This window comes from Coregonus lavaretus, assembly GCF_964263955.1.
Source record: "Coregonus lavaretus genome assembly, chromosome: 14".
Lineage (NCBI taxonomy): Eukaryota > Metazoa > Chordata > Actinopteri > Salmoniformes > Salmonidae > Coregonus > Coregonus lavaretus.
This window is the reverse complement of record NC_140001.1, coordinates 14,513,658-14,540,711: the sequence shown is the minus strand read 5'-3', so window position 1 is coordinate 14,540,711 and position 27,054 is coordinate 14,513,658. Positions and strand designations below refer to the sequence as shown.

Here is a 27,054-nt window from a genome sequence, read left to right as displayed (position 1 = left end):
CACAACCTTCTTTAGCCGTCTTTTACCAATCTTTTGACAGGGGACATTGCATAACATCAGGACCTCTTCAAAGATGTTGTAGATTATAACATTTGCATACATTGAGTTTGAGTAGCCAGCTAGTTCCTCCTTCCCTCCATCATGAGTCACCATTTAGATCCACAGCCTTCTCTAATACTCAAATTCATTCTCAAATGAATCAAGATACATCAAGACACTTGTTGTAACCTAAAAATGATATTGGACTTCAGGGAACCTAAAACAAAACATTAATTCAACCAAACTGCTTATCAAATAGCCTAGTAAGCCTTCTAAATTCAACATTAAAGAGGCTAGGTTTCTAAAATTGTACCTATTAAAAAGTAGGGAACCTAAAACCGTCGACGTTGGAGTGGAGCTCATTTTGTTGATTAGTGTGCGCAGAGGGAGTTCTACTCCACTAGCCTAGTGATTGACAATTTACTCCTCCCAGTCTGACCTATCATCGCCCACAATACGAGAATCTTCAGTGCCTCTGAAGTTTGTCAGTTTTTTCAAACTTACCTGCTCAGACGGTGGACTGAGTTTTGATAATCCGCCAACCATGACCCGCCAAGACTCAGCGGCCCCAGCGGGAAGCTTGAGCACCCAGGGCCCCTCAAACGCCGGTTACAACACCAACCCTGTGCCGGTACCTGTGATCACACAGACGGACACACGAGACAAATGGAGCAAAAAGATGGATTTTCTTTTATCAGTCATTGGCTTCGCGGTAGACTTGGGAAATGTGTGGAGATTTCCATACATTTGTTACCAAAACGGAGGCGGTAAGAGTTTTTCTAATTATTTAATTATTTGCTTTATATTTTAGTGGATGCCCTTAGTTACATTTATGTGGTCTCGTCTTTCTTGATATTAGATATGATAATAGGCTGCCATTAATAAATATTATTATGTTTGTAATGAAGGATTTGAAAAGGATAGTTGCTCTTATGCGCGCACCAGGGTAGCCAGGCTATACCGCGTGCTGTCCATGGTGCTGAAATAAGCTTCACAGGCTCTATAGCCTGAAAATCACTCCAATAAACTCACTGAAACACACTTAAATAAAACATTTTAGTTCATCTTAAAAGTAAAATATTGAACTATGTATTCCATAGGTTTTCCTGTTTCTGATTGAAATATAGCCTAGAATATTAGCTATATAGCCTAGAATATTAGCTAGGAGAGTTCATCCGCCAAGATTAGTTCGAACAGAGATGAGTTTCGATGTCCCAAATGTTGTTGGACGCTGAATGAGGCTACAAAACATAGGCCTACCTCTAATCTAATCACTATTATGGAAAACGGAAAGTGGAAAATGTCTATCCTATCGAGGTTATAGCCTATAAACGAATTAAACAGTCTCTGATTAATGTATTTGGCTGAATACATTTGTCTGTGTTTTTTTGTCTCTCATCTGTATTTACCGCTATGTTTACACCACATTTGTAGAAGGATACCGTTTGCAGTTTGACTCGAGGGAGTATTTCTTGATGCAGTTATTTTACCCACCATAGTGATAGAACTGCTTCTCTAAAAGTAGCCCATGTAGCCATTTGCATGTATAACTTCTGTTCTGAATAAATATTTGTTTAAAGTTATAACATGTGTAGGGATATACAGTTTCTAAAAAAAAAAACTACCAATCATTTGACGGATGGTCAGTTTGAAAAGTAAAGACATTTCACATCTTTCGATGATAACGTAGACGCTATAAAGTTACCCAAATATTTGAGCAATAAGATTTCCCTTAGAATAAAACACAAAAAAGTCGTTCAAGTGTATCTAAAGATAAATAATGCTTTATAACCTGTTTAATAAGAATGTATGAGCCTTTATAATGTCTTATAGCAAGGCTTATAAATAATGTTATGTATCTCTATGCATAACATTTCAACTGTCTCAAACTGGCTGTTATTTAGGCCTACATCTTCATCAACACAATGTGATCTCCTTAAAGTGATGAGTCAGACCTGTGATTTTGCCTCTACATCTCGGTACAGGGGCTTTCCTAATCCCCTACATTGTAATGGCGATCTTTGGAGGGGTGCCACTCTTTTACATGGAACTGGCACTGGGACAGTTCCACAGAACTGGTGCCATATCCATATGGAAACACATATGCCCCATCTTCAAAGGTAGGATTGGAATCATGTACCTTCATACACAACCCACCTCACAACTCACTGATCCCACACCAGCGCACATCTTTACATGACCTGCATACTACACATCTTCTTCTCACATTCACGTGGGGACCCTTACTGTTGACTATTCAACAGTGTATTTATAGCACAAGGTAACTGTGGAATTATTTGTGGGTCAATTGAAAGGTAAAGTACAGTACAATCCACAGTAAATTAAATGTACACTAGGCCTATAACTACAAAGTCATTGGTCATTTCAAAATGGCATAATAAGCCTGTTTACACTGAGAGACACCTCTAACCTCTGATGGCACTGATCCATCTGTCCATGGTTTCAGGCATCGGGTATGCGATCTGTGTCATCTCCCTCTATGTCTCCTTCTACTACAACACCATCATCGCCTGGGCACTCTTCTACTTCTACTCCTCCTTCGCCAGTGTCCTGCCCTGGACCAACTGTGACAATGCCTGGAACACTGAAAACTGCACCAACTACTTCCTGAAAGACAACGTGACCTGGAACAACTACTCCAGGTCACCTGCTGAGGAATTTTACACGTAAGTGCATGTAAGTGGCAGACAGCACGGGGAAATACTGTTACTTGAAAAGCCACGTCAAAGGGTTAGCATCATTGTTATCATTTCATTGCATTCAAATGTTTCGACATCTTTTACATTTCATAATAGTGCATTGTAGTTTTCGTTTTTTAATCAAACACTTGCTTACAAGTGTTGAAACATGCTGTGATTATGTAAAGCTTATAGAAAACTGGAAATGCACTCAGCACACTGCTAGAAAAAATTGTGCTCTATCTAGCTAACCAAAAATAGTTAAATGGCTCGCTTACACAGATGTAGGATCTTAATTTGAGCCAATTTGCTACAGCAGGAAAATAATCCTGCAGCAATAGGATGTGAATTATTATGTGGATTATAATTAATGGATATTTTTGTAGGGCTCTGAAATTTCAACGTGGAAATTACAAACTTCAGAAGCATTTTTATACCTCAAATACACTACAAGTTTTACATTTCCTCATGCAACAGGGTGATCAAATTAAGATCCTATATCTGTATTAAATGGCCCTCAAATAGGATCTATATCGATCCACAAAGCAGCCTTAGTTTTAGCAGTGTAGGTAGGCCGAGGCCTACAGCCAAAGGTAGTACTTGTAAATACACCACTCACATATTGTTCCAACACAGGAGGAATGTTCTGGAGATCCACAAGTCCGATGGGCTGCGTAACGTGGGGGGTGTTCGCTGGCAGCTGATGCTCTGCCTCTTCCTCATCTTCACTATTGTTTACTTCAGTCTCTGGAAGGGAGTGAAGACATCAGGGAAGGTAACAAGTCCAAGCCACTCATCCGGGAAAGGGGTGTGGGGGCAATTACCGGAGCATTGTTGCATACTATAGCAAAAAGGTGGGGGTTAGTACCGGGTCATCCGACCCAAAGGTAAACACATTGGCCACAGAGAGATATTTCAGTTGGGGACATTCATAGACTAGGGTCATTACAATACCATGTCCAGTGTGATTCACAAGGCTATAATCTCATTTTCTCTTCCCTCTCTCTTCTCTCTCTCTCTCTCTCTCTCTCTCTCTCTCTCTCTCTCTCTCTCTCTCTCTCTCTCTCTCTCTCTCTCTCTCTCTCTCTCTCTCTCTCTCTCTCTCTCTCTCTCTCTCTCTCTCTCTCTCTCTCTCTCTCTCTCTCTCTCTCTCTCTCTCTCTCTCTCTCTCTCTGCTGCTGCTTTGCCCGTCCTGTGCCAGGTAGTGTGGGTGACGGCCACCTTGCCCTATGTGGTGCTCTTCATCCTGTTGATCCGTGGTGCCACCCTACCAGGTGCATGGAAGGGAGTGGTCTTCTACCTCCAGCCCAAGTGGGAGAAACTCTTCGAGACCAGTGTGAGTTATGAGAGGATTCCACATGATCACATCAATTCCATATGATCATCTGTTTGGAGCGGGAAACACTGTCAAATAGCTTGAAGAATTTCACAGTATTGTTTCATAATTTTGGTACTGTTACAAATGGGAGTTGGTATATTAGACTGAGCGGGCAAAATTTGGCATGGGATGTTAGAATTATTTCATTATTTGGTTGTACAGACGCAGTCGTTTTTTTGCACGTCACAGCACAGCATTCTGCACCCGCCTGGGTCAAAATCCGTCAAAGAAAGGCAGTGCACAGTAGTGATCAAACGCAGTCAACCCTATACAAAATAATGTAATTTCCCTGGTGATGAAGAGGATGTGTTGCATTTGTTATTTCAATTGAATGCAGTAAGGTTTTCCCCAGGCAAGTGCAGTATGCTGTGCTGTGATGCACATCATGCGCGCCACAAAAAATACTGCATCTGTAAACTTGCCTTTCTGGTGATGGGGACGGCAGCCTGAGTTCATTGCAACTAGTATATTGGGAACAGTATATCATATGTCCTTTAATTTCTAGTGTCTGATGGTCCAGTGCTGTGTTGCTGGCTCAGTATGAGTGAGTGCTTTGGTTCAAGGGAATAATGATGAGATGAGATGCATAAATAAGCCACAGCACGCGATAATGAGATGCGTAATTGGTGGAGATTTTTTTTACATTAACAAAGCCCCCCCTCCATTCTCTCGCAATCACACATACACTTTCTCTTTTTGTCCTCCTCTCCCTCTCCAAATGCATGTTCCTCATCAGATCACTCAGTACAGCTGTGAAATAGGATTTGTATGAGGCTATCATTCAGCACAAGTGTCATTGGACACAACAGGTCACAGTAATCCATTGGAAAATACAGAAGATTACAATTTTGGAATTCAATTCAATAAACACCCTTTAATTTGTGCTTATGCTGCAGGTATAATGCACTATGGTGTGCAATGCATTGCAAGACTTGACATCAGCATGTATGACCCCCTTTATAATATCTTATTATTATCCTGACTACAAAACAGCAAAATGTGCGTAGACATAAAATACATGCTAATAACAAGTAATATATTATTATGTGCAGACTTTCATTTGAAGTGTTACCTGGTACTTATTATGTATTCAGCAAGAAACACTGTGCTTGTTTTGATTTGATATTATTTGATGCTTGGAGGGAATCAGCTGTCCGAAAGGGAACAATTTAAAAATGAGGACATAATTTGCATAGCATTTAAATCTCTAGAATAGCAGAGGATTATCGCAGACAGACAGACAGACAGACAGACAGACAGACAGACAGACAGACAGACAGACAGACAGACAGACAGACAGGCAGGCAGACAGACAGGCAGGCAGGCAGGCAGGCAGGCAGGCAGGCAGGCAGGCAGGCAGACAGGCAGGCAGACAGACAGGCAGGCAGACCAGCCTGTCCTCAAAGACTAGACATAACCTTAACCCCTAACCCTAATCCTAAACCCTAGTCTAGCTAATGTTAGCCACCTAGCCACCTTGCCAGGCACGTGCCCAGATAGAGCCCTAGGGGTGCTGGAGCACCTGATTTTACCCTCCTATGAAAAAAGTGCCCTTTTAATTGGTGGCCTTTTAAAAATGTTTCATTTATTTCTAGCCTCTTTTCTCTCTTGTAACTTTAAATGCAGCAAATTGCCCCCCATCAAATTAGATAATTTCTCATAAACTCATACATTTTGAAAGAAGTCCCCTCCCAGCCCTTCTGCCACCGTGAGTGCAGCAATGCTCTAATGCACTTGTCCTGCAAGCACAAGCTAACTACCGGCACCAGGCAATAGTGTGTGATTGCGGCCCGCAATTCAGGGCGTTCTGGCATGTGAGAGCATCCCCCCCCCTCGAGCATCCCATTGGTTCCTTCATGAACACCCCCCCTCGAGCATGACATCTTCATGCTTGTGTGACACTTTTGATATTCTGGATTTCCCCTGATTGCTTATGTGAATAAAATGGGGGTCAAATGAGAAATAAACATGTTATCTGAGTTTTTTGGGGCGAACAACACTGTCTACCAGTGTCCTAACTAGCTACAGTGGGGAGAACAAGCATTTGATACACTGCCGATTTTGCAGGTATTCCTACTTACAAAGCATATAGAGGTCTGTAATTTTTATCATAGGTACACTTCAACTGTGAGAGACAGAATCTAAAACAAAAATCCAGAAAATCATATTGTATGATTTTTAAGTAATTAATTTGCATTTTATTGCATGACATAAGTATTTGATCACCTACCAACCAGTAAGAATTCCGGCTCTCACAGACCTGTTAGTTTTTCTTTAAGAAGCCCTCCTGTTCTCCACTCATTACCTGTATTAACTGCACCTGTTTGAACTCGATACCTGTATAAAAGACACCTGTCCACACACTCAATCAAACGGACTCCAACCTCTTCACAATGGCCAAGACCAGAGAGCTGTGTAAGGACATCAGGGATAAAATTGTAGACCTGCACAAGGCTGGGATGGGCTACAGGACAATAGGCAAGCAGCTTGGTGAGAAAGCAACAACTGTTGGCGCAATTATTAGAAAATTGAAGAAATTCAAGATGACGGTCAATCACCCTCGGTCTGGGGCTCCATGCAAGATCTCACCTCGTGGGGCATCAATGATCATGAGGAAGGTGAGGGATCAGCCCAGAACTACACGGCAGGACCTGGTCAATGACCTGAAGAGAGCTGGGACCACAGTCTCAAAGAAAACCATTAGTAACACACTACGCCACCGTGGATTAAAATCCTGCAGCGCACGCAAGGTCCCCCTGCTCAAGCCAGCGCATGTCCAGGCCCGTCTGAAGTTTGCCAATGACCATCTGGATGATCCAGAGGAGGAATATAGAAGGTCATGTGGTCTGATGAGACAAAAATAGAGCTTTTTGGTCTAAACTCCACTCGCTGTGTTTGGAGGAAGAAGAAGGATGAGTACAACCCCAAGAACACCATCCCAACCGTGAAGCATGGAGGTGGAAACATCATTTTTTGGGGATGCTTTTCTGCAAAGGGGACAGGACGACTGCACCGTATTGAGGGGAGGATGGATGGGGCCATGTATCGCAAGATCTTGGCCAACAACCTCCTTCCTCAGTAAGAGCATTGAAGATGGGTCGTGGCTGGGTCTTCCAGCATGACAACGACCCGAAACACACAGCCAGGGCAACTAAGGAGTGGCTCCGTAAGAAGCAACCTCCACAATAAACAATCACACACAAAGACAAGGGGGGCAGAGGGAACACTTATACAGGTACTGATGAGGGGATATGAACCAGATGTGTGTAATAAACAAGAGAAAACAAATGGAATGATGAGGAGCGGCAGTGGCTAGAAGGCCGGTGACGACAAACGCAGAAGCCCGCCGGAACAAGGAGAGGAGGTAGCTTCGGAGGAAGTCGTGACAACCTGCCCTCGCCGCCATTAACAAAGCTGTGGGAAAGCAGTGCCCGACAGGCAGGGGTGAAGGACAATGTCTACCGGTGGCCTAGCTAGCTAGTTAACGAACATTACCTATTCCGCCTCCCGCCTGCTGTGTACCGGAGTCCAGTGTCCTTCGCTCCTGCCTGCCGAACAGCTGCCTTCGCCGTCATTAACAGAACTGCGGGAAAGCAGTGACCGACAGGCGGGGGTGAAGGACAATGTTTACTGATGTACTAGCTAGCTAGCTACCGTTATCGCCCTAACCTCTTCTTCTTAGTCTGTGGGGTTTATCGGTGGTTGGCATCCAACGTTATGGTGCATTAACGCCACATACTGTGCTGGAGCGCCTCCTCCCCCCATTTGTGTACCGGAGTCCTAGCTTAAAAATGGACCAATAGAAGTATAAAGAGGGGTTCCCGCAGATGCAGGAATGCCCACATTGCGGGCCGCAATTGCACCCTTCTAGTGCTAGGCATTGAGTTTGAAATTAATACCGCCAGTAGTAGGTTACTTTGGAGTTGCTAGCATGTGTTGTCTCATGGTCAGGGACAGGGAAAGGGGCAGCTGCAGTTCGACTGTTTGTTAGTAGCAAAACAAATTAAAATAAAATAAAGACTAGGTTGTTTTGATAGCATAGCCTAGCTAACTAGCTGATTCATCTACATTCGCAATGATCAGCTGATATAGCCCACCCCACTAGTGGTTCTAGCATATAGCCTACTGTTAACTAACTCTATCTGTGGTTCTAGCTCGCTTAGCCTACAATGTGTGATGAGTGAGTGTGATTTTGCAGAAAATTAAGGACTATGTTAAACCAAATCATGGAATATTTGGATACAGGAGCAGTAGAAAACTATGAACGTAATTAAGGTAAATATATATATATATACACACTGAACAAAAATATAAATGCAACATGTAAAGTGTTTGTCCCATGTTTCATGAGCTGAATAAAAGATCCCAGAGATTTTCCATACGCACAAATTTGTTTACATCCCTGTTAGTGAGCATTTGTCCTTTACCAAGATAATCCATCCACCTGACAGCTGTGGCATATCAAGAAGCTGATTCAACAGCATGATCATTACACAGGTGCACCTTGTGGTGGGGACAATAAAAGGCCACTCTAAAATGTGCAGTTTTGTCACACAACACAACACCACAGATGTCTCAAGTTTTGAGGGAGCGTGCAATTGGCATGCTGACTGCAGGAATGTCCACCAGAGCTGTTGCCAGACAATTGAATGTTATTTCTCTACCATAAGCCGCCTCCAACGTCGTTTTAGAGAATTTGGCAGTACCTCCAACCGGCCTTACAACCGCAGACCACGTGTATGGCGTCGTGTGGGAGAACGGTTTGCTGATGTCAACGTTGTGAACAGAGTGCCCCATGGTGGCGGTGGGTTTATGGTATGGGCAGGCATAAGCTACGGACAACGAACACAATTGCATTTTATCGATGGCAGTTTGAATGCACAGAGATACCGTGACGAGATCCTGAGGCCCATTGTCGCCATTCACCTCATGTTTCAGCATGATAATGCACGGCCCCATGTCGCAAGGACCTGTACACAATTCCTGGAAGCTGAAAATGTCCCAGTTCTTCCATGGCCTGCAAACCAACCAGACATGTCACCCATTGAGCAAATCCCACCAATATCCAGCAACTTCTCACAGCCACTGAAGAGGAGTGGGACAACATTCCACAGGCCACAATCAACAGCCTGATCAACTCTATGCGAAGGAGATGTGTCGCTCTGCATGAGGCAAATGGTGGTCACACCAGATACTAACTGGTTTTCTGATCCATGCCCCTATCTTAGGGCCTAATGCATTTATTTCAAATTACTGATTTCCTTATATGAATTGTAACTCAGTAAAATCTTCATACACCGAGTACACCAAACATTAGGAACATCTTCCTAATATTGAGTTTCCCTCAGAAGAGCCTCAATTCATCGGGGTATGGACTCTACAAGGTGTCGAAAGCGTTCCACAGGGATTCTGGCCCATGTTGACTCCAATGCTTCCCTCAGTTGTGTCAAGTTGGCTGGATGTCCTTTGGGTGGTGGACCATTCTTGATACACACAGGAAACTATTGAGTGTGGAAAACCCAGCAGCTCTTGACACAAACCGGTGTGCCTGGCACCTACTACCATACCCCATTCAAAGGCACTTAAATCTTTTGTTTTGCCCATTCACCATCTGAATGACACACATACACAATCCATCTCTCAATTGTCTCAAGGCTTAAAACTCCTTCTTTAACTTGTCTCCTCCACTTCATCTACACTGATTGAAGTGGATTTAACAAGTGACATCAATAAGGGATCATAGCTTTCACCTAGATTCACCTGGTCAGTCTATGTCATGGAAAGAGCAGGTGTGCTTAATGTTTTGTACACACAGAGTATTTTTTTCACTTTAAGCACCTGCTCCACCAACGGTCTGTGCACGGCACTGCACCTAGCTAACATTAGCCAGAACAAATTGGAATTAGTTACATATCATACATATTGCAAATTCGTAACATATTGTAGTAATTTCAGGACTTAACATATCATACGAAATGGATGATGGACATCCACAAATTAATACATACCATACGAAAGGTAACATATCGTATACAAATGTACATTTACTATGTTTAGTCGATCCCTGAGTCCAGGTTGGACAGACAGACAGACTGAAAGACAGGCAGAGAGACATACAGAAAGACAGGAATACAGTGGCTTGCGGAAGTATTCACCCCCCTTGGCTTTTTTCCTATTTTGTTGCCTTACAACCTGGAATTAAAATTGATTTTTGGGGGGTTTGTATCATTTGATTTACACAACATACCTAACACTTTGAAGATGCAAAATATTTTTTGTTGTGAAACAAAGAAGAAATATGACAAAAAAACAGAAAACATGAGCATGCATAACTATTCACCCCCCCCCCAAAGTCGATACTTTGTAGAGCCACCTTTTGCAGCAATTACAGCTGCAAGTATCTTGGGGTATGTCTCTATAAGCTTGGCACATCTAGCCACTGGGATTTTTGTCCATTCTTCAAGGCAAAACTGCTCCAGCTCCTTCAAGTTGGATGGGTTCCGCTGGTGTACAGCAATCTTTAAGTCATACCACAAATTCTCAATTGGATTGAGGTCTGGGCTTTGACTAGGCCATTCCAAGACATTTAAATGTTTCCCCATAAACCACTCAAGTGTTGCTTTAGCAGTATGCTTAGGGTCATTGTCCTGCTGGAAGGTGAACCTCCGTCCCAGTGTCAAATCTCTGGAAGACTGAAACAGGTTTCCCTCAAGAATTTCCCTATATTTAGCGGCATCCATCATTCCTTCAATTCTGACCAGTTTCCCAGTCCCTGCCGATGAAAAACATCCCCACAGCATGATGCTGCCACCACCATGCTTCACTGTGGGGATGGTGTTCTCGGGGTGATGAGAGGTGTTGTGTTTGCGCCAGACGTAGCGTTTTCCTTGATGGCCAAAAAGCTCAATTTTAGTCTCATCTGACCAGAGTACCTTCTAGTTTTATTTATTTTTTTCTTTAAGCAATGGCTTTTTTCTAGCCACTCTTCCGTAAAGCCCAGCTCTGTGGAGTGTACGGTTTAAAGTGGTCTTATGGACAGATACTCCAATCTCTGCTGTGGAGCTTTGCAGCTCCTTCAGGGTTATCTTTGGTCTCTTTGTTGCCTCTCTGATTAATGTCCTCCTTGCCTGGTCCGTGAGTTTTGGTGGGCGGCCCTCTCTTGGCATGTTTGTTGTGCTGCCATATTCTTTCAATTTTTTTTATAATTTTAATGGTGCTCCGTGGGATGTTCAAAGTTTCTGATATTTTTTTATAACCCAACCCTGATCTGTGCTTCTCCACAACTTTGTCCCTGACCTGTTTGGAGAGCTCCTTGTTCTTCATGGTGCCGCTTGCTTGGTAGTGCCCCTTGCTTAGTGGTGTTGCTGACTCTGGGGCCTTTCAGAACAGGTGTATATATACTGAGATCATGTGACAGATCATGTGACACTTAGATTGCACACAGGTGGACTTTATTTAACTAATTATGTGACTTCTGAAGGTAATTGGTTGCACCAGATCTTATTTAGGGGCTTCATAGCAAAGGGGGTGAATACACATGCACGCACCACTTCTCCGTTATTGATTTTTTTGAATTTTTTTAAACAAGTTCTTTTTTTCATTTCACTTCACCAATTTGGACTATTTTGGTGTATGTTCATTACATGAAATCCAAATAAAAATCAATTTAAATTACAGGTTGTAATGCAACAAAATAGGAAAAACGCCAAGGGGGATGAATACTTTTGCAAGGCACTGTAGTTAGGCTTCAGTAGCTTGATACAGGTCTTTATTCTGTTGAGTAATACACGGATGCTATACAGGTCAAAGCACCAAGTTGTAAGGGTTGGTGTAAAGTGTGACCCAGGTGTGCTGCAGGATAGGCAGTAGGCAAGGATTGTAAAACAAGGATCTTTACTGGTGGTCCAAAAGCCAGGATACAAAACAACAGACTATTTACGAAAACAAATGAGGAGCACATAGGTCTCCAAAAAACAGGCTGACAGCAAACAATACGAAATACTAACTCTGACTGGAAAAACACAATGACACAGGGAGAACACTTCTCGAGTACCTGTAACTCACGTGATCCGACACTGATACGTACTACTTGACATAATGGAACTAGCAGAGTTAACTGAGCAAGGGAACACAGGGAAGTGAGGGCATAAATACACAAGTGAATCAGATAGACACAGCTGACACCAATAGGTAGATAATTAGTCCCTCAGCCGTTCACCTCGGCGCCTCCGGGTGGAGGTGACGGAATGCTGTATCAGCCCTGGGTCCAGAATGTCCCTCCTGGGCACCCCGGACCGCTCCTCCGGCCCATAACCCTCCCAGTCCACCAGAAATAGGAGACCCCTCCCCACCCGCCGGCAGTCCAGGATCCGGTACACCGTAAAAGCCGGCTGCCCTCAGACGAGGCACAGCGGGGGAACAGGATGAGGAGGGGGAGCCAGGGGACAGGTGGCAACGGGCTAGAGGAGGGACACATGGAATGTGGGATGCACCCGAATGGTGGGGGGAAGTTGCAGGTGGTAGGTCACTGGGTTGACTTGCTGGACCCCTCTAAATGGCCCGACGGGACCTCCACCTCCTCCTCTTGCTCGGGGGAATAGGGGCACTTGGGAATAGGCAGGGGTCGGAGCAGCCCTGCCCTGGGCTGACGTGAGCACACCGGGCAAGCAGCCACGAAGGCACGCGTATCCCACTCAGCAGATGGCCACCACAGCCTCCTACGCAGGAACTCCAACGTCCCGGTGCTCCCTGGATGGCTGGTGAGGTCGGACGCGTGCGCCCACTGAAGCAGTCGCGAGCGCGCAGCCTTGGGTACGTACATCCTCCCCGATGGGAATATGCCCGGATCGGGCTCCCGCGGTAGCGCTGCTCTGACCAGCCTATCAATTCCCCACGAAATTGGGGCAGCCATCAGGGCATTGGGGACAATGTGGTCATCCCTCATGGCCAGCGTCTCCGGCCGGGACAAGGAAAGCAATCGCCCTCGTGTGGGAATGGCGCCCGGCAAGAGATCGATAGCACAGTCATAAGGCCTGTGAGGAGGTTGGCCCTTGGCACGCCTCCTACTAAACACCTCCCACAGATCCCAATACTCCCGGGGAACGCCTGCCAGGTCTGGACCGGTGACGGAATACGGGACCTGGGGAAGAGGTGAGGACTGGTAGGTGGTCTGGGATGGTGGTTTGGGCTGATGAGTGGTCGGTGGCGACCGGAACAGGACGGGGGCGGAGCCTCACTCCAGGATGAGCCGCCCCGTAGACCAGTCTATCCGGGGGTTGTGGGCAACCAGCCAGGGGTGCCCAAGGATGAGGGGACACTCCGGAGAGTCCACAATGAAAAACTGGATATACTCCCATAGCCCCCCCGCCACCTGGACACGCACGGGGACAGTGCACCGGGTGATGCAGCCCGACCCCAACGGCCGGCCGTTCAGGCCCATGACCAGAACTGGCTCGGAGAGAGAGAGTAATGGAACGCTCCACCCTTGGGCCAGCCCCGCGTCCATCAAGTTTCCTGCGGTCCCAGAATCCACCAGCACGCATAGCCTCCTCCTGAGGCGTCTCCTCCCTGAATCGGCGGAAAGCCTACGGGGTGATAGGGAGACGCGGAGGCGAGCCTTGCGTCATGCCTCTCTCGTACGCCCTCTCACGACACCGATTGTCCACCCGCACCAAAAGGTTGACGAGGCCGTCCATTCGCTCAAGCAACTCCCTGAAGGAGAGTTTGTCCTTCATCCCCCCCCGATAGCCCCTGCGCGTACAGTACGACCAGGGCGGCCGCCTCCCATCCTACCTCTCGAGCCCAGGTATGGAACTCCATGGAGTAGTCCGCCACCGAACGGTCACCCTGCCGACAAGCCGTGAGCCGCCTCCCAGCCTCGTGCCCCAACACCACCCGAGGGGTATCGAACACCTTGCGTAGCTCCCGGGTGAACTGGTAGGAGTCGGAGCACGCCGGAGTTTGGCTCTCCCACTCTGCGGTAGCCTAGGAAAGGGCCCAACCCGTCAACAGAGTGATAATGTAGGCCACCCGGCCCTGCCCCGTCGGGAAGGAGGAGGGTTGTAGGCTTCCGCTCTGCCGGCTGCCGCGGCTTCCGCTCCGCCGGCTGCCGGGGCTGGTTGGGTGTCCACCTGGCTCTGCACGGCGATCGTCAGCTGGCAGAGATTCTCGTTGATCTGCTGCAGGCTGCGGTCGTCCTGATCCAGCATGGCTCCCTGCGCTGCCAATGCGCTATGATACTGTGCTGCCTCCGCTGGGTCCATATTGGCGGTGCAGGATAGACAGTAGGCAGTAGGCAATGATGGTGAAACAAGGATCTTTACTGGTGGTCCAAAAGCCAGGATACAAAACAACGGACTATTCACGAAAACAAATGAGGAGCACATAGGTCTCCTGTAACTCCGTCATGTGATCCAACACTGATACGTACTGCTTGACATCAAGGAACTAACAGAAAAAACTGAGCAAGGGAACACAGGGAAGTGAGGGCATAAATACACAAGTGAATCAGATAGACACAGGTAACACCAATTGGCAGATAATTAATCCCAACTGTGAGTGAGGAGGTGCCTATGGTTGTCAGAGGATGACACCTAGTGGGTCGCTCCGGAACTGCGACCCACACCTGTAACACAAGTCTGATATTACAGTTGAAGTCGGAAGTTTACATACACTTAGGTTGGAGTCATTAAAACTCGTTTTCCAACCACTCCACAAATTTCTTGTGAACAAACTATAGTTTTGGTAAGTCAGTTAGGACATCTACTTTGTGCATGACACAAGTAATTTTTCCAACAATTGCTTACAGACAGATTATTTCACTTTTAATTCACTGTATCACAATTCCAGTGGGTCAGAAGTTTACATACACTAAGTTGACTGTGCCTTTAAACAGCGTGGAAAATTCCAGAAAATGATGACATGGCTTTAGAAGCTTCTGATAGGCCAATTGACATAATTTGAGTCAATTGGAGGTGTACCTGTGGATGTATTTCAAGGCCTACCTTCAAACTCAGTGCCTCTTTGCTTGACATCATGGGAAAATCAAAAGAAATCAGCCAAGACCTCAGAAAAAACTCTCCTGAGTGGCGCAGTGGTCTAAGGCACTGCATCGCAGTGCTAGCTGTGCCACTAGAGATCCTGGTTCGAATCCAGGCTCTGTCGTAGCCGGCCGCGACCGGGAGATCCATGGGGTGGCGCACAATTGGTCCAGGGTAGGGGAGGAAATGGCTGGCAGGGAGGTAGCTCAGTTGGTAGAGCATGGCGTTTGCAACGCCAGGGCTGTGGGTTCGATTCCCACGGGGGCCAGTATAAAAAAAAAAAATGTATGCACTCACTAACTGTAAGTTGCTCTGGATAAGAGCGTCTGCTAAATGACAAAAAAAAAATATATATATATATATATTATATATACAGTGGGGAGAACAAGTATTTGATACACTGCCGATTTTGCAGGTTTTCCTACTTACAAAGCATATAGAGGTCTGTAATTTTTATCATAGGTACACTTCAACTGTGAGAGACGGAATCTAAAACAAAAATCCAGAAAATCACATTGTATGATTTTTAAGTAATTAATTTGCATTTTATTGCATGACATAAGTATTTGATCACCTACCAACCAGTAAGAATTCCGGCTCTCACAGACCTGTTAGTTTTTCTTTAAGAAGCCCTCCTGTTCTCCACTCATTACCTGTATTAACTGCACCTGTTTGAACTCGTTACCTGTATAAAAGACACCTGTCCACACACTCAATCAAACAGACTCCAACCTCTCCACAATGGCCAAGACCAGAGAGCCGTGTAAGGACATCAGGGATAAAATTGTAGACCTGCACAAGGCTGGGATGGGCTACAGGACAATAGGCAAGCAACTTGGTGAGAAGGCAACAACTGTTGGCGCAATTATTAGAAAATGGAAGAAGTTCAAGATTACGGTCAATCACCCTCGGTCTGGGGCTCCATGCAAGATCTCACCTCGTGGGGCATCAATGATCATGAGGAAGGTGAGGGATCAGGCCAGAACTACACAGCAGGACCTGGTCAATGATCTGAAGAGAGCTGGGACCACAGTCTCAAAGAAAACCATTAGTAACACACTACGCCGTCATGGATTAAAATCCTGCAGCGCACGCAAGGTCCCCCTGCTCAAGCCAGCGCATTTCCAGGCCTGTCTGAAGTTTGCCAATGACCATCTGGATGATCCAGAGGAGGAATGGGAGAAGGTCATGTGGTCTGATGAGACAAAAATAGAGCTTTTTGGTCTAAACTCCACTCGCCGTGTTTGGAGGAAAAAGAAGGATGAGTACAACCCCAACAACACCATCCCAACCGTGAAGCATGGAGGTGGAAACATCATTCTTTGGGGATGCTGTTCTGCAAAGGGGACAGGACGACTGCACCGTATTGAGGGGAGGATGGATGGGGCCATGTATCGCGAGATCTTGGCCAACAACCTCCTTCCCTCAGTAAGAGCATTGAAGATGGGTCGTGGCTGGGTCTTCCAGCATGACAATGACCCGAAACACACAGCCAGGGCAACTAAGGAGTGGCTCCGTAAGAAGCATCTCAAGGTCCTGGAGTGGCCTAGCCAGTCTCCAGACCTGAACCCAATAGAACATCTTTGGAGGGAGCTGAAAGTCTGTATTGCCCAGCGACAGCCCCGAAACCTGAAGGATCTGGAGAAGGTCTGTATGGAGGAGTGGGCCAAAATCCCTGCTGCAGTGTGTGCAAACCTGGTCAAGACCTACAGGAAACGTATGATCTCTGTAATTGCAAACAAAGATTTCTGTACCAAATATTAAGTTCTGCTTTTCTGATGTATCAAATACTTATGTCATGCAATAAAATGCAAATGAATTACTTAAAAATCATACAATGTGATTTTCTGGATTTTTGTTTTAGATTCCGTCTCTCACAGTTGAAGTGTACCTATGATAAAAATTACTGACCTCTACATGCTTTGTAAGTAGGCAAACCTGCAAAATCGGCAGTGTATCAAATACTTGTTCTCCCCACTGTATATATCAAAAAAATACAAAATTGTACTCTACAAGTCTGGTTTATCCTTAGGAGCAATTTCCAAATGCCTGAAAGTACCACGTTAAACTGTACTAACAATAGTACGCAAGTATAAACACCATGGGACCACGCAGCCGTCATACCGCTCAGGAAGGAGACGCGTTCTGTCTCCTAGAGATGAACGTACTTTGGTGTGAAAAGTGCAAATCAATCCCAGAACAACAGCAAAGGACCTTGTGAAGATGCTGGAGGAAACAGGTACAAAAGTATCAGCAAGGAAAAAGCCACTGCTCCAAAACCGCCATAAAAAAGCCAGACTACGGTTTGCAACTGCACATGGGGACAAAGATCGTACTTTTTGGAGAAATTTCCTCTGGTCTGATGAAACAAAAATATAACTGTTTGGCCATAATGACCATCGTTATGTTTGGAGGAAAAAGGGGAGCCGAAGAACACCATCCCAACCGTGAAGCACGGGGGTGGCAGCATCATGCTGTGGGGGTGCTTTGCTGCAGGAGGGACTGGTGCACTTAACAAAATAGATGGCATCATGAGGAAGGAAGATTATGTAGATATATTGAAGCAACATCTCAAGACATCAGTCAGGAAGTTAAAGCTTGGTCGCAAATAGGCCTTCCAAATGGACAATGACCCCAAGCATACTTCCAAAGTTGTGGCAAAATGGCTTAAGGACAACAAAGTCAAGGTATTGGAGTGGCCATCACAAAGCCCTGACCTCAATCCTATAGAAAATGTGTCGGCAGAACTGAAAAAACGGGTGCGAGCAAGGAGGCCTACAAACCTGACTCAGTTACACCAGCTGTCAGGAGAAATGGGCCAAAATTCACCCAACTTATTGTGGGAAGCTTGTGGTAGGCTACCCGAAATGTTTGACCCAAGTTAAACAATTTAAAGGCAATGCTACCAAATACTAATTGAGTGTATGTAAACTTCTGACCCACTGGGAATGTGATGAAAGAAATTAAAGCTGAAATAAATCATTCTCTCTACTATTATTCTGACATTTCACATTCTTAAAATAAAGTGGTGATCCTAACTGACCTAAGACAGGTAATTTTTACTAGGATTAAATGTCAGGAATTGTGTAAGACTGTATTTGGCTAAGGTGTATGTAAACTTCCGACTTCAACTGTATGAGATTGCAGGTACATTTCCTAAGTGCTTATTTAGTGAATATAGTGAGATAGAATCCCACAGGTTCGGTCATTTGAGTGTAATTCATCTCCATGTGTTTTGTAGGTGTGGGTAGATGCTGCGGCTCAGATCTTCTTCTCCCTGGGGCCAGGCTTTGGGGTGCTCCTTGCCCTCTCCAGCTACAACCCCTTCACAAACAACTGTTATCGGTAAGCGCTAATACTAAAACTTCCTTGAATAATAGTAAATACACACTTCAGAATTTTTTTTGTACAGAAGTATTTTTTTTTTTTTATGTACAGTGGGGGAAAAAAGTATTTAGTCAGCCACCAATTGTGCAAGTTCTCCCACTTAAAAAGATGAGAGAGGTCTGTAATTTTCATCATAGGTACACGTCAACTATGACAGACAAAATGAGAAAAACAAGTCCAGAAAATCACATTGTAGGATTTTTTATGAATTTATTTGCAAATTATGGTGGAAAATAAGTATTTGGTCAATAACAAAAGTTTCTCAATACTTTGTTATATACCCTTTGTTGGCAATGACACAGGTCAAACGTTTTCTGTAAGTCTTCACAAGGTTTTCACACACTGTTGCTGGTATTTTGGCCCATTCCTCCATGCAGATCTCCTCTAGAGCAGTGATGTTTTGGGGCTGTCACTGGGCAACACAGACGTTTAACTCCCTCCAAAGATTTTCTATGGGGTTGAGATCTGGAGACTGGCTAGGCCACTCCAGGACCTTGAAATGCTTCTTACGAAGGCACTCCTTCGTTGCCCGGGCGGTGTGTTTGGGATCATTGTCATGCTGAAAGACCCAGCCACGTTTCATCTTCAATGCCCTTGCTAATGGAAGGAGGTTTTCACTCAAAATCTCACGATACATGGCCCCATTCATTCTTTCCTTTACACGGATCAGTCGTCCTGGTCCCTTTGCAGAAAAACAGCCCCAAAGCATGATGTTTCCACCCCCATGCTTCACAGTAGGTATGGTGTTCTTTGGATGCAACTCAGCATTCTTTGTCCTCCAAACACGACGAGTTGAGTTTTTACCAAAAAGTTATATTTTGGTTTCACCTGACCATATGACATTCTCCCAATCCTCTTCTGGATAATCCAAATGCACTCTAGCAAACTTCAGACGGGCCTGGACATGTACTGGCTTAAGCAGGGGGACACGTCTGACACTGCAGGATTTGAGTCCCTGGCGGCGTAGTGTGTTACTGATGGTAGGCTTTGTTACTTTGGTCCCAGCTCTCTGCAGGTCATTCACTAGGTCCCCCCGTGTGGTTCTGGGATTTTTGCTCACCGTTCTTGTGATCATTTTGACCCCACGGGGTGAGTCCTCTGTAGCTCAGCTGGTAGAGCACGGCGCTTGTAACGCCAAGGTAGTGGGTTCGATCCCCGGGACCACCCATACACAAAACTGTATGCACGCATGACTGTAAGTCGCTTTGGATAAAAGCGTCTGCTAAATGGCATATTATATTTTATATTATTAGATCTTGCGTGGAGCCCCAGATCGAGGGAGATTATCAGTGGTCTTGTATGTCTTCCATTTCCTAATAATTGCTCCCACAGTTGATTTCTTCAAACCAAGCTGCTTGCCTATTGCAGATTCAGTCTTCCCAGCCTGGTGTAGGTCTACAATTTTGTTTCTGGTGTCCTTTGACAGCTCTTTGGTCTTGGCCATAGTGGAGTTTGGAGTGTGACTGTTTGAGGTTGTGGACAGGTGTCTTTTATACTGATAACAAGTTCAAACAGGTGCCATTAATACAGGTAACGAGTGGAGGACAGAGGAGCCTCTTAAAGAAGAAGTTACAGGTCGGTGAGAGCCAGAAATCTTGCTTGTTTGTAGGTGACCAAATACTTATTTTCCACCATAATTTGCAAATAAATTCATTAAAAATCCTACAATGTGATTTTCTGGAATTGTTTTTCTCAATTTGTCTGTCATAGTTGACGTATACCTATGATGAAAATTACAGGCCTCTGTCATCTTTTTAAGTGGGAGAACTTGCACAATTGGTGGCTGACTAAATACTTTTTTTCCCCACTGTATGCAATTTGGCAGAAGCTTTTATCCCAAACGCTTTGGCTCAATTATGCCTAACTCTTTGTGATAACCTTCATGAAAAAGCATTAAATTAAATATTTATATACTATTATTAAATAACTTTAATTATTTTTTAACATTTAGAAACGTATATAGCCTAAGCCTTATTAGTCATAAGCATTTAAAATATATAAACCACTTATAAACATGTATAATGGATTATTCATTAAATGTAATATAAAGTGTTACTCAATCATTTGGGTCATTTGCACACAACACACCTGGAGAAATGGGAGACTTTGATAAATTAAGCTACAGTATATCTGCTTGTATTCACATATGCCATTTAGCAGACGCTTCGAGGCAACTTACAAAAGGGTGGCCCAATTGGGAATCAAACCCACAAACCTGCCATTGCTAGCACCACACACTACCAACCGAGCCACACCTGTGAGAGCATATGAAACTGTCAACCACATCAATCACCTCCAAACAATTAAAAAGTGAAACCCAGTATGACTCAGAGGAGGTAAGCTTGTCCAGGGTGGAAGAGGTAGTTGCTCCTCCTCCTGAATGCCCCACACACCAGTGAGGTAGACCTGTACTGTAAGGCTGGATCTCCACAATAGCGTTTCCAATCTTTCTCACAAAAGGCCGTCATGCATTGACATCCAGTGACAAAAACATGTGTCTCGGGCAGGCTAACTATAGCTCTCACTTTTATACACATCAGCCCCGTGTAGGAGGGGAGGGAGGAAACATCGGCCAATCACAGGGATTTATTTACGATGTGTTGAATAGATGGGCTCAAACGGATTTCCCACAGCAACTCTTTAAGACAATGTCATTATAATTAGGAGGAGGGAGTGGTGAGTCCAGCGTCGTGGGAGATGAATGGGTGACGGGGCTCTAAAAAGGAGAAATTGAATTGTAAGCTCCCCGTAAGACGGCTGGCGTGTGCGTGGTTAATGTGGTTAATAGTGTAAAAGTGGTACAAGTGAGGAAACAGTGGCACTGCTGCTTCTCAGAGACATTCATGAATCACACAGAATGTGAATGGTCTTACTCTTACTGACAGGGTTATCCTAATGAATGCCCACCCCATAGAAATAAAAAATGGCATTTAGAATACTGTGTATCTCAATGGTCCACTGTCTATGTTTGCTTGCTGGCTAGCGAGCTTGGTCAAGAACATGTCTGACAAAGGTAATCCATTTTGTGGACAGTTGCCCCATTTACAAAATCTCAATGTAATGACTGTTCACAACCAAACAAGAGTAAGGTATATGAATGACAATACTTGTGATGATCAGACAGGCACCATATTTGCCTCTATGTTGTGACGCTGTAGTGATGCCATAGTGACCAGCCTGGTGAACTGCCTGACCAGCTTCATGTCTGGGTTTGTGATCTTCACTATGCTGGGGTACATGGCAGAGAAGAGAAATGTGAATGTGGAGGATGTAGCCAGAGACAAAGGTAAGTGGTCAAAACCCTTCTATATAAACCATTTAAAACGTTTTTCCCTGTTTTTAGTGTATTTGTATGTTATATTTTATACACTGCTGTAACCCCCCCCCCAGGTCCAAGCCTACTCTTCATCACCTATCCAGAGGCCATAGCCAACATGACAGGATCAACGTTCTTCGCCATCATCTTCTTCGTGATGATGATCACTCTTGGGCTTGACAGCACGGTATGACCACACTTCGGTTGAAGACGTGCCTAACTTGATGTATCAGATTATCTCTAAATTAAGTGATCTCTATTGGTTGTATGTAATCACTCTCATTGACGTGGCCCGCTCTAATTTCTGTCCAAGTTCGGAGGACTGGAGGCTATCATTACGGCTGTGATGGATGAATACCCTGAGTACTTGGCGCACAGACGGGAGCTATTTGTACTGGGCTTGGTCGTTGTGTGCTTTTTGGGCTCCCTCAGCACCCTTACCAATGTAGGTAACATGTAAATAAGAATTTAGCACTTTGAAGACAGACTTTATAACAGGTTAAGAAAATATATTATTTAGGGCACTTGAGGACTAGGATGTGGAAGCTGCTGATGCTACAGTTGTCATTTCAAGATGGCACTGTATACAGGCTAAATAATATAATATAAATTAATAGTATATTAACAATTCATACTACTTTGAGTAACTTGTCTAGAATGATACATTTGCCACACGAGTAACAAGCATGTGTTTCTCTCAGGGTGGGGCCTATGTGGTGAAACTGCTGGAGGAATTTGGGGTGGGTTCCTCCATCATTGCTGTTGGTTTTCTTGAGGCCATCGCCGTTTCCTGGTTCTATGGTAAGAATGGTGAACTAATGGTGATATTACAGTTTACGCTTCCTATACTCCCTAGTAGTATCTTGCATTAGAAAGACATATTCATTCATACTGCCTTGGGCCAGTAACCAAACGGTCGCTGGTTCAAATCCCCGATCCGGTGAAAAATCTGTCGATGTGCCCTTGAGCAAGGCACTTAATCCTAATTTATACTGTAAATTTCTCTGGATAAGAGTGTCTGCTAAAATGACTTAAATGTAAATTCATGTTTTGTTGTGGTTGTAAAATCTGAAGAAATGCATTATGCATCCTGCTGACAATACATTTTTCAGATTGCACATGACAAAGTTATTTTTAGAGTAATTTTTTCAAGTTCTTATCATAGTGTTGTTGAACCCTCTCTCTTCAATTTTCATTTGTTTCAGGTATCACAAGATTCAGCAATGACATTAAATCCATGTTAGGCTATTATCCGGGATTATTCTGGAAGGTGTGCTGGGTGGCTATCAGTCCTGCATTTCTAGCGGTAAGCACAACCGGAGGGCAAACAACCGATAAGATTTGAAATGATGGAATATATTGTAGAATGAACTACTGGATTCACATTAAAGCAAGCATTGTCATCATACCGTCAGTCTAGACAATTAAAACTGATTTAACATTGTTAGCCATCCATTAGTTCACAAATCTGACCTACAGCTCCCTATCAGTTTTTTGGAAACCTCTCAAAGATCTCAAACATCAAATCTTCCACATGGCCCTTTCTGGTAACCTGCCCTAACCTGCCAATGGACATGGCAGGTTAAATGACATGGGTGGATGGTCAGTGTAGGATCAGATGTGATAACATTTCATTTGGACGTTTGCCAGAGACTGTATGGTAACACTTTGCTTAAAACCTATAGGTATTATGCTTTATAACTTGTAATAAGCATGTATGTATTTATAGTGGCTTAAAATACAGCTTGTAAAATGCTATGTCTCTAAGTACTATCATAATTTCAACTGACTCAAATTGGCTGTTATTTAATCAGGCTCATTATGAGATTATTATAATACATTATAATAGGGTCATAAATGCTCATGACAAGTATTACAATGTATTATAACTACACCATAATGCGTTATACCTGCAGAATTTAAGTAAAGTGTTATCGACCATATTTTTCAGCATTGATCCCTTCTCCACCTTCAATTCTTAAATCTGAAGTAGGGGACACACAACTCCCTCCTGCCTGAATGTCTTATTTAAATCTTGTTTTCTCCTGTTCATATTCTACAATACTTTTCCTGTAAATGTCAATTTCATTCACCTGCATAACTTAATATACCTGCCTTCACTTTGCACACATCTCCTCTAATCTCTCTTAGCCTTCCGCTGCTGAAAGAGCTGACATTTTCACCGAGCTAGCTTTCTTTATTATTCCCCCTTTTCTGTATGGGCCAAATTGTTTCTGCCCTCATCTCCCTAGATGGTCTGTGATCATCTCACAAAATAAAGAGTAACATTTCTAGTGGCACAACGGGCATCTAATAGGGTGCATGCCATTGTCACCTGTGAATTCTAATTGAGAAAATTATGAGTGTGGCGTGTGAGACTTGACATTACTGTTTGTCTTTGTTGCTCTGCTTTCACAGTATATAATAGTGAGCTCCCTGCTCAAACCTCCCCCACTCCAACTCTTTGATTACAAATACCCAGACTGGAGCATCACGGTGGGCTACATCATCGGTGCCTCCTCCTTCATGTGGATCCCCATCTATATGGTCTACAAGCTGGTGTGGACCCCCGGATCACTGAAACAGGTCAGGCCCTCTAATGCAGCAATTCTCAAATGGGTTGCGGGAGGTTTTGAATGGGTCGCAGGTGTTTGTTTTCTTACAACAACAAAAAATACTCCTGTCTGAACTTAAACGACTTAAACCAGATAGAAACCGTGTAGAAATCAGTGATGGCTGCTGAGGGGAGGTCAGCTCATAATAAAGGCTGGAATGGAGTGAATGGAATTGCATCAAACACCTGGAAACCATGTGTTTGATGTATTTGATACCATTCCACTGATTCCGCTCCAGCCATTACCATCAGCCTGTTCTCTCCAATTAAGGTGCCACCAACCTCCTGTGGTAGAAATGATAACGAACTTACATTTTAAAATAATTTAATCTCTGAAATGTTTTTCTTCAATCACAGTATTTTCAATATAGAGCTATTAGCAGCGCCATTTTGGTTGATTTTGTGGTCTCAAACCAGTGAGTTTATTAACATTCTTCATCAAGAATATGGGCAATATTTAATTATTGACAATGAAAGAGGTGGGAATGTTGTTCCCTTGTCATATAATTGCTACATTTACTACATTACAAATAGTTTCTCAAATTGTATTTTGGCTATTATTTTTAGCGATGCGAATATTGGGTCATGACTGAGACAACCTGGTTCAATTTGGGTCCCGAGAGTAAACCAGTTGAGAAGCACTGCTCTAATGGAATCTACAAGACTTGACACAGTCTGGTGTTGTATGTTCAGTCATGCACTGTGCTGGCTATTGACAAGACATGGATGTGTAGTGTGTGGTCAGTGTATGTTGTGGTCCTAAAAAGCAGCATATATCTCATATATACAGAATCAATATGTGATAAGTGGATGACAAATGGTTTAATTAACCATACTCTCTTGTTCCCCCATCCTTGGTGTCTACCCATTGTTGTCCCCAGCGCCTAGCTGTGTGTCTGAGACCTGAGAGGACCATTATGCCAGAGATCCACGCAGACTCCCTCAACATGAGTCCTGTTCCATAGAAGCACCCACGTTGCCAAGAACTCAGCCAGGCACATTATGTTGCTACCAACAGACTCCTGAACGAGAACCAACTCAGCAGACACAGATCAATCTCATGGAGCGTTCAACTAATCCTTTTTTTGTAGCTCAATGAGTACAATAAACACAAATTGTATGTTATTACATATGTAGATGCCCTACAGACTATCTACAGACTATCAGTAACATTTCAACTATCTATCTACTAATCCTAACCCTAAGACTAATCTTAACCCTTATCCTAACCCTAAAACCTAGCCCTAACACCTTCAGCCTTACCTTAACCCTTATTCTAAACCTTACCCTAACCATAACCTTAGCAAGCAGTTGCTTATCAACAGACAGTTGCTTATCAACAGATAGTTTGTTGATAGTATGGCTATCCAAATAAAGTGTAACAGGGGACTTTAATGTAAAGAGAAAAAAATGAAATATGAATGAATATTCAGTCTGAAAGCATCCTTCAAATACAGTCAGTTTATTTTGGACAGAAAAATGAAGATCCCAAGACAGGTTTCTACAGCTTGAGAAAACCACACAATCACAAAGATCATCTTACTAAGAGTATCTTAATAAGATAAGGTTGTAAGACTGAAGGACACAATGCAGTCACTTCTCATCAATTACTTATTTCTGCTAGGTTATTATTAAGAGTTCAAAACATGACCCAGTCACATTAAATTACCGTTGTATTTTTTTTTTTTTATGGTGTAACCTTTTAAGCAACCACAGTGAGAAGCAGCTTTGGAAAATATCTCATCAACATCCCAAAACATAAAATGCAGCGCATATTTTTTAAGAGAAGTATCTTGTGTGTTGAAGTATTAGTTCAATAAGATTAATAACCAGAACATATTTATTAATATACATGTCAATAACTGGTTTTCATACAAAGTATAGAAGATAATGTAATTTGTTATGTGTGATAAGTAAAACAAGTTATACTGTGTGGCTGATGAATGGTTGATGTCTTAAACATTTTTTCAGTGGATTTTAATCAACAATAGTTCCTCACCAACATGCAAGTTAAAAGGATTAGGCCTACCTCAAAGAATGCAGTTAGCAGATGAGACCAAATAAGCTGCTAAAAGTATTTCCATTTTGGCTATGCTTTATTTCATAGTCCTTTCTTTACTTGGAATTTACTTGGAAATTAAGGTGAAATGGTAATTACATAATTATTGTTATGTATTTGGTTTCTGGGCCTTACCCAATTGTTTTGAACCAGTTGGTACCCATTTTTACCAGTTTCTTAGTAAATACCAGTTGCAAAGGGACTACAAAATAGTGTTCACTTATTTCCTCCCAAGTGTTTGTTGTTGGGATTAACAACTTCTAGTGTTTTCTGCCTTAAATCTGCCTAAAAATTGTAGATAGGTCAAAGCATTATATAATATGTATTGATATTGTGACTCTCCAGACAAACCAACAACAAAAAAACATTTTTTTGTCTCTCTATTTGATAAGACTGTTTGAACTGTTACTCAATCTCAAATCAAATCAAATGTTTTTTTTTTTTTTAAATCAAAGCCTATCAGAGATTGTAACATGTTTCCATTTATTCTCAACCTTAGTTTCATTTATCTCCAGAGAATAAT

At 43.5% G+C, this 27,054-nt stretch overlaps 1 protein-coding gene across 1 annotated transcript; it reads left to right on the top strand.

The window, feature by feature from the left end:
* Positions 1–583: 583 nt before the first annotated feature.
* Positions 584–25,437, top strand: LOC311141059 (sodium-dependent serotonin transporter-like; the record flags this gene model as incomplete). The annotated part of the gene is made up of 13 exons (XM_084176338.1): positions 584–806; positions 2,025–2,159; positions 2,507–2,726; positions 3,375–3,513; positions 3,940–4,074; positions 18,397–18,500; positions 21,701–21,828; positions 21,933–22,045; positions 22,172–22,303; positions 22,560–22,659; positions 23,064–23,164; positions 24,277–24,444; positions 25,354–25,437. The coding sequence occupies 13 exons, from the start codon at positions 584–586 to the stop codon at positions 25,435–25,437; spliced, it is 1,782 nt and encodes a 593-aa protein (XP_084032464.1).
* Between the last annotated feature and the right edge of the window lie 1,617 nt (positions 25,438–27,054).